Source organism: Alligator sinensis, unplaced genomic scaffold, assembly GCF_000455745.1.
Source record: "Alligator sinensis unplaced genomic scaffold, ASM45574v1 scaffold260_1, whole genome shotgun sequence".
Classification (NCBI taxonomy): domain Eukaryota; kingdom Metazoa; phylum Chordata; order Crocodylia; family Alligatoridae; genus Alligator; species Alligator sinensis.
The window spans coordinates 231,135-240,129 of NW_005842431.1; the positions used below are offsets into that span (position 1 = coordinate 231,135).

Sequence of the window (8,995 nt, forward strand, 5' to 3'; positions counted from 1 at the left end):
GTGCATACAGTAGGTCTGAAAAAAGGAAGTAAAATGTGTTACTAAACTCCTTTGAAAATAAGGGCTTTACTTACATTTTAGAAACATTTTTTTGTAGCCCTACTACAAAATAGCTGGGAGTCTGGTACTTTGCCATTGTTGTTCCCAAATAAAGCTAACATAGGAAAGATTATATAATTTTTTTTATAAGTTACCCTGAATAATACAGACATTAGCTTTCAAGATTTTATTTTTATATCAGAAAATAAAATTCAAGATACATCTTTTTTTCTCTTTGGCAAATGATTTGACATCAAAAGAATACATCTTTGTTTTGTGTTTATAAATATAAATATTTTTTGTAATTATGGAACTACTTTCTTTATCCTGTGAATAGGGTGGAGGAAGAAGTTGACTACTGATATGCCAATTAAAATTCAAAGATAACAGTTTAGTACTCTGTATGACTAATCAGAATCTTGATTAGTTTTAGTTATTAAAGTTTCTGCTGTCTTTTAAGTGATGATAAGGAAATTAAAGATTTTTGGAGCTTAAGTTATGTAATGCTGTGTAGCAGGCAGGTAGCTAAAGATGATTTGTTTTGTGGTCAGGTGTAAAAAAGACATTCCAGTGCGAGCTGTGCAGTTATACCTGTCCACGTCGTTCCAACTTGGACCGGCACATGAAAAGCCACACTGATGAAAGGCCACATAAGTGCCATCTCTGTGGCAGAGCTTTCCGGACAGTCACGTTGCTGAGGAACCACCTCAACACTCACACAGGTATTGTATGTGCTGAGAACATTGTTTTTGGAGATTTTTAGAGTTACAGTCCTGCTTTCTGTATGGAAATAAGAATGCTGTAGGCTCCTGTGGGATCGCCCTGTAGGGAAGGAGTTACATGATGCTGTTTGTTTGTGATATGAACTAAATCAGATTTGCTTATTTGCTATATTGGGCCAGTACACAACGATAGGACCTTAGTCAGTTTTATAGCTAACTTATATTGAAGCTAATGGAAAGTTAGTTCCCCTTTAACTTCTATGGGAGATGGTTCAAGTTTATGGCTTGGGATGAATTATCATCTGGTGATGCTGCTGCTCCTTGCAGGCAGGAAGGACAAGTGACCAAAGCAGAACAAAAGGACCAGGGGCCAGAGATACCCAAGGAGAAGTGCAGGGTGGGGAAGAGTAATAAAATGTTTTTAAAAGATATTTGATACTTCCTTTTAGTATAACAACTTTACCTGTAGGAGGGCAATAGGTAGTTAATTGAACCAGCAACCAGAATAAAGCATGCCTCTTGTTCCTGTCCCATCCCTGGCAATGTGATTAAGTAGATGAAACTTTTCCCTCATTTCTTTACATACAGTCTTTGTAAATGACTGTCCAACTACTGTAGAAGATGTAATAAATTCTCATACAGCCCATTTTTGCCATAGTCTCTCTTAATTTTTTTTTCCAAAATATGAAGCCCCAATTCTCAGTTTATAATGAGCAAAGCTAGCATGTACTTTTTCCCCCTCACTAACCTTCAGTATCTTCCTGTCTTGCAACAAATGTTTAGGTACTCGTCCTCACAAGTGCCCAGACTGCGACATGGCCTTTGTGACTAGTGGAGAGTTGGTTCGGCATCGCCGTTACAAACACACTCATGAGAAACCATTCAAATGTTCAATGTGTGACTATGCTAGTGTGGAGGTATGTTTGGGTTTAACAACATAAGCAATCTTTCATATTGCATGTAGAAAAAACTCTGTTATTACCATTACCACTATAAGCTTGTTATTTTTAGGAGGTCATGCCTTGTCCATAAACCTGGTCCTGGGTAGAAACTTTGTTTAAAAAACACTCTGTCCTTAAAATCACGATGGTATTTTTCAGTTAACGAGGACCTGGTTCTAGACTTTGCACACACAGGCTAGAACTTTCCAACTGTTTAGATTTAGATTAGACATTAGGAAAAATTTCTTTACGGTGAGGGTTGCCAAAATCTGGAAAGGGCTTCCAAGGGAGGTGGTGCTCTCCCCTACCTTGGAGGTCTTTAAGAGGAGACTAGATAAGCACCTAGCTAGGGTCACCTGACCCCAGCCCTCTTTCCTACCCAGGGCAGTGGGTCAGACCCAGTGACTTACTGAGGTCCCTTCCAACCCTAAAAATCTAGGAATATCTGTGAAATCTATGTTCTTCTGGGGACCTAGTATTGGCTTTTATTTTAAAATAGCTAACTTTTCAAGATTAATTTGCTCACTTCCATTGGGAGGGGAGGAGTTAAATGCACTTCACTTAAATCTCAGAGTATCTCCACCCCCAGGGTTTTGTCAGCCTGTTCCTTACGAAAGAACTTCTGCTGCCAACCTGAGTGATGATTATTATTAGGGCTGTCAATTAATCGCTGTTAACGTGAAATTAATACAAAAACCAATTACTGTGCTAATTTTTCTAACACCTTAATTGTGCATGTAGTTTTGGAGCCTGTGGCCAGGCTCCTCTCCGCTGCCGTCATTAGCACCTCCGGCAGGGCAGTGATGGCAGTGCAGAGGAGCCAAAGGGCAGCCCAGGCTTCTTGGATTCCAGGCTGCTGCAACAGGAAGGGTTTGGGGGAAGGGCACATGCACACGCGCACACACCAGCAGGTAAGTCGGGTGGGGTATCAAATCGATGCCCCCCATGGTGAGGGAGGGAGTAGGGCAGGGGCTTGGTTGAATGGGACCCCGGGGTTGGGGTGGGTTGGAGCTGCAGGTAGGAGGGCCTGGGGGGCATATCCCCCCAGATTTGTGTGCATGGCGGAGATTGGCTGCCCACTACAGGCTGGAGCTCTGTGCCTTGCTGCCTTTGCCCCAGGAGGCATGCAATGCTGGGTGGGTAGGGGACACGGCACAGGTAGCGTGTGGCTCCCAGGGCAAAAGCAGCAGGGTACATGGTTGCAGTGGGCAGCCCATCTTTGCCCTGCACAAAAATCTGGGAGACATGCCCACCAGGCTTCCCTCCCAGGGATGTGTGCAGTGGTGTTTCATACATAACATCAGTTTGGATGCTTTCAGGCATCCTACCTAATAGTGAATACTCACCACCTTGCCTTGAGGTGGCCACGGGCACATTTAGTCAGCAGTTGCTAAGGTGATTGAACTTTTTTTTTTTTCCTGGAGGTATAGATGCTCTGCGTGAGGCTTTATCAGCCATAGAAAGGAAGGGGAGGAGGGGGCTGTTGGGGATAGGGGTTAGCCATTCCATTTATTTTGATGCTGGAAATACAAGTGGCAGCTGCTCCCCACCTTATCGGGGAGGCATGCTGAAATTATGGAAGATTGCAGCATTGGATCATCCATGCATGACACCCTTGCTGCTTATCTTGCATCTGCAGCACTTACTCTCTCCCAGCAGTCGGTACTTTTCTCCTATATCCAGAACCGGTAGTAGACAGTTTGCAGGTGCCCCAAAACAAGCTGTTCTGGATTTCTTCATCATCTACCAACTCAGTAACCTGCTGACAGCTTGCCACAAAGTTCCACTGTTTGCCTTCTTAAAACTTCAGTCACTTAACTTGCCTGTCAGCGCTCTGGAAGGCCACCTCACAGCAGGCCAATCATGTAGGCAAGAACCATCCTGTAATTGCAGGTTCAGCATCACAATGCCATGAATATTACTAGAATTCAGAGGTGTTTGGCCTCTATCTTCAGGAGCTTGGGGTGATAGACCTCTATTCTTGTACCTTTGCACTGAGAAATCCTCAGTGCCATCTTCCTGCTTGGTTTGTGACTAGCAAAAGTGAAGACCTGGAACTGGGTCCTTTGGACTCAAACTCCTAGAAGGTATGGCAAATCCTATCATAGGAAGTCTCGAGGCTGAGCCACAAGCAACACTGGGCTCCTGGTCTTCTCCCCCCGGTGACTAGCAGTGAGGTGCCATACTAGTCACTGACTGCATGAGCTCTAAGTTGGTATGATTGGGGTATTAACTGCATATCTGTCCATGACTATCTCAGTAGAATCTTAAATTATCATATAAACCTCTTTATACCAGTTCAAGAGTTTGTCTCTCCAAACTCTTTAACCCAACAGAGTACTTCAGGTTGCATGTGAAGGATTTTGTTCATTTGTGTGAATTGCTGAATTTCTTGGCTTGTATTGTCTTAAAACTTTGACTTGCCAAACTAACACTAGCTCCATTCTTGGCTTTCAGGTCAGCAAGTTGAAACGCCACATTCGCTCTCATACTGGAGAGCGTCCATTCCAGTGTAGCTTGTGCAGCTATGCCAGCAGAGACACTTACAAACTGAAGAGGCACATGAGAACCCACTCTGGTATTGATTCCATACTTTTAATATCCTCTTTGTTTCAGCATAGAGGCTCAGGGATTCTCATGTGTATTAGAGTTCTCAGCGGGTGTTACTCTGCATTAGGCACGATAAGGCTGCTTCATGCTTATATGTGAAAGTTACGCAAACTCTGCCAATGAAGAAAATGCAGGAAGACTGATCAGCAGGGATCCTGGTTTTCCATTTCCCATGGGGAAAAAAGGAGAACACCACGGATTTCCCATTTTTATCAGAGAAAATGTGGATTTTACCTTTTAGTAGAGAAACCCCTCGATTTCCCACGTTTGCAAAGAGCTCTGCAGAGTTCCAGGCTGCAGAAGCTGATTGCAAAATGGGTGGGAAACCCCCGAGGCCTGCCCAGAGGGGGAAAAGCAGGGCCTAAGGCTCTTAGTCAATCCCAAAGCTTGCTTCAGGTTCACTTTCTTTCCTGTAAAGTTAGGTAAGTGGGGGGGGGAGCTGGCTGGGGGCTGAGGTGTTGGTAAAAGACATGGAGTGCCTGCCAGCTGTAGGTGGACCGCAAGTAGCGCTATTGGCCCAACCAGGCTCAGCGCCTCCGTGTGCGGCTTCCCTTAAGGGCCGGTACTGTGCTGCTCCAGTTCCATGTGCTGCCAACCAGGCAAGCACTCCATGCGGGGCTTCCCCAACACCTTCCCCTCCCTCAGCCCAGGTGGGCAGGCAGGCAGGGATGGAGCATGTCCAGGGGTGCGGCTGCAGCGTCTCCCTCAGCACCTTCCCATACTTTCCTTCTTTCCCAGGGGAGGGAGAGGGCCACATGGCACACTGCGGCACCTCCCTGTCCCCCCACTTCAGCTTACTGTCTGTGCCCACTCCCAGGGGTGGGGGTGAGAACAGTAGTGCCCCTCTGTGGGCCGTACACGTGCTGCCCAGCCAGGGGGAGGGGTGGCTCTCATGTGGTGGCTGCTGCTGCCGTGCTGCTTTCCTGCAGCTGGTCACATGTCTGGCTTCACAGGCAAGTGGCACAGTAGCTGCGGTAGTGGCCGCCGCATGTGAACCCCAGCTCCCTGCAGGAGTTCTCCCCTAACCGGCAACACGTGGCTAGGGGCTGAGGGAAAGCAGCACCGGGCACAGCGGTGGCGGTGCTGGCCGCCATGTGCGAACCACCTTCCCCCACTTCCCCCTGGCCGGACGGCGTGTATGCAACCCACAGAAGGGCACCACTGCCCTTGCCCCCCGGCCCTGTTCCTGGAAGCGGGCACAGAGAGTGGGCTGGGGTGGGGAGGTGTGTGGTGCGCTGCATGAGGCTGACGGCACCTGGTGTACCCCTCCCTCTGCCCCAGGAAAGACGGAAAGTATGGTAAGGTGCTGAGGGAGACTGCTGTGCCCCTGGGCGCGTTCCATCCCCACCCCCCTGCCTGCCTGTGTGCACCCCCCCCTACCCCATGTCATTCCCCCCCCCCCTTCTCGATCTGGCTCCCCCCAGTCCCTTCCCCTTGTCTGTGTGTGTGTCTCCGTGTCTATGCCTGTGTGTGGGGGGCTGTTGTGAGGGAGGCTGGCGGGGGGCCTTTAATTTTAATCATGGCTTTTGGGGGTTTTATCAGAGTATTTGCGGGGATTTTTTTTATCAGGGAAACCCTGCTGATCAGCACACCTAAGTCTACAAACTAGAAGTCATTACTGAATTGAGAGATGCAAAATTGCTTTAAAAAATTAGTCTCCAGTTTTGCCATAAAACTAATTACAAAATACTGGCATATCTTTAAAGTACTATGCTGATATAAATCACTTAATCTCAGTATTCCATTTTCTGGCTTCACACAGAACTTTAAGGTGACATTTGTTCAAAGTCTAATACAGGAATGTTTGTTAATAGTTTGTGAAAATCTTACGGGTAACTTTCCTCTTCATGCTAGAAGTCAGGGTTTCCCAAAAGTGAACAACAGTGCAGTGCAAGTTCTGCTGCTGAAGCGGGAAGGAAAACATTTTTTAGCGAGTTTAAGCGTGCAGGAAAGGCCCTTAGAACTCCAAGCAGAAATCAAGTTGTGTTTCCTACTAGAGGTTCACCGATACATTGGTCCATGTCATATCAGCGCCAGTAAAAGGAAAACTGACATTATCGGCAATAAATGCTGTTTGCATTTTCAGTTGTACATGCACACAGCCAGCCTGGAGCTTGGAGAGAAGCATCTGGCTGGTAAGTCTATTGGGGAAGGGTTGGAGGGAGGGAAAGCTGGCAGGGAGGAGAGGGCGGCAGTTGAGGCCCCTGCAGTGTGGGGCTGGGCGTGGGATGGAGCTGCAAGCGGCTTGGGGGGAGGGGGTGCGGCTCCTGCTGCTGCTGCGCCCACCCCGGGGGAGCCATGGGGGGCATGTACCCCCCCCAGATCTGTGCATGGGGTGAGGGCAGACTGCTGGGGCTGGGGGGCGGCACTGGGCTCTTCCCATTTGGGCTGGGGCTGTGCTCAAGGCGGGTAGCAGTGGTGGAACTGGGAGGAGGGACTTTGGGATGGTAGCCCCCCTTCCAGCGTCTCCATTGCCCACTCCGAGTACAGCTCTGGCCCTCCACCCTGCCCTCCCACCCCACTGGGAAGAGCCTGACGCTGCCCCTGGCCTCAGCCCGCAGCAGCAGCCCGCCCTCACCCCCTGCACAGATCCGGGGGGCACATGCTCCCATGGCTCCCCCGAAGTTGCATGCAGTGGCGAGAGCTGCCCTCCCACACACCCCAGAGACAAGCTGGTTGTGGCTCCATCCCAGCCCCACTCCCTCACTGCAGGGGCCTCGATCTGCGCCTCCTTTTCTTCCCCGCCCCTCTCCCCCCAACACCAGCAAGGCGCTGCTTTCCAATCTGCCATTGGCAAATGGATCAGTATCGGTGGACATGGCTTGTTGATAATGGCCGATATGGCTTTTTGGCCATCAGTATTGGCCCACAAAACCTTATTAGTGCACCCCTGTTTCCTACATCTTGTTATGCAGCACGCAAGTCCCTTACAGATCTCTTCTCCCGAATCCATATTTGAACTGCTTCTCTTCTGAAGGTATGGTTCAGTTGTCAAACACTGCACAGACCTAGTAGATACTAAGATTTCCCAAACTCTTCCTATTGTTCCCTGGTCTCTGAAAATGGTTGCCATTAAATTGCTGTGCCAACAACTTGGTCTTATGACTGCTCTTACCAATCCAGGTATGTTTTGAGACTAGACTTTTATTAATAAAACTAACCACTTGTGCTAATTATTGTTTCTTTTCCCCTACCACAGGAGAGAAGCCATATGAATGTTACATCTGTCATGCTCGCTTTACCCAGAGTGGCACCATGAAGATGCACATTTTGCAAAAGCACACGGAGAATGTGGCAAAATTTCATTGCCCCCACTGTGATACTGTCATAGCAAGAAAGAGTGACTTGGGTAGGTACTTCTTAAATGTGTTGATTAACAATGTAAGGTACTTTTAAACAAATAATGAAGTTGTTTAACTTCGTGGAACAGGAAGCATTTTTAAAAAAAATCATAGGACTTTAGTAGAAACTATATTGCAGTTTATAGTGTCTAGAGTGGTGCAGAATAAGGGGTATGTCAGCCTGAATGAAGTTATCTGTTAATAAAGATTAATTGACTTACAATAGCAGCCAGTTGCTATGGAAGATATTAGTCACTTCTACACTATTCCAGTATAGCAACATGTTTGCCATGCACACAAAACAGGTCATCAGTCTGAACCCCATTAGCCTAAACAAAAATAAAACTTTCAGTTCCATGTGTTTAAGACCGGAAGGCTCCTAGGTCATCTGGCCTGATGTCCTGTATATCACAGATGATTTCATTTCACCCAGGTACCCCTTTACCTTTTTTGTTAGTCTAAGCATTTTGGCATTCAGGAAAGTAGGCTGCATGTTCACAGGCAAAGAACAGGAAAGGTAGAAGTGCTGACATTGCCTGATGCTCTTGTACTGGCTGGGAATTGATTTAGTGAGACAAATGATTCCAACAGGCTTGCCATGCTGTGTGTAGGGTCAGTGATGGAAAATTGCAGAGGTTCCCATCAGTTGAACTTGTGGGGAGAATTTCTTCATGACCTCAAAATCTGATGAGGTATTGTTACTCAGCATGCGAGCAAATTATGCCAGCTAAGCATCCAGAAAGGATTATCCATACCACCTCAGATCACTTGTCCAACCTGCCTAGTTTCCAGTTCAGCAGTGGCTAACCTCTGCTTCAGAGGAAGGCACAAAAGATACTCCACAACAGATTACATCTGTCTAATTGAACATTGGTGAAGAAAATTCATTTGTGACCCTTGCAGAAAACTATCTGAAACCCTGAAGTATAAAGACAACTAATTTATTTTATACTTATTGCTCTGTATTAACATGGTTCGTGCAGTCTTGTTCTTCCCTTGTCTGTGAATGGACAGGCCATGGATAGGGAGACTTACATATTCAGAGGCTAAGATTGTAAGCTCAGAAGGAAGTTTCACAGTATTAAGTATTGCTTTCCCCCAGCACATGCATGTAAACCATCACATTTTCTTCCAGCAGATCGACTAAAGGTTTTTCACTTTTCCAGTTTTGTCTTGAATTTAAGTCACAGATGTGGGGGGAAAAAACCCTCAAAACAGCCCTTTACTTTTAGCTCAGTGCACCCCCATGCCAAGCACAGTGCACGCCGAGAAAATGCATTGCATTAGTTTGACCCAGCTCACCCAACATCTGTATAGATTGAGTACTTCAGCCGGATTTTTT

General features: G+C 47.0%; 1 protein-coding gene across 1 annotated transcript in view; it reads left to right on the forward strand.

Annotated features, from left to right (window-relative positions):
• Positions 1 to 8,995, forward strand: part of CTCF (CCCTC-binding factor) — a 32,073-nt gene that overhangs the window by 11,236 nt on the left and 11,842 nt on the right. Inside the window, exons 4-7 of the mRNA XM_006030233.3 lie at positions 591 to 761; positions 1,545 to 1,678; positions 4,160 to 4,280; positions 7,512 to 7,661. Coding sequence (XP_006030295.1) covers positions 591 to 761; positions 1,545 to 1,678; positions 4,160 to 4,280; positions 7,512 to 7,661 — 576 coding nt within the window. The remainder of the gene's footprint in view (positions 1 to 590; positions 762 to 1,544; positions 1,679 to 4,159; positions 4,281 to 7,511; positions 7,662 to 8,995) is intronic.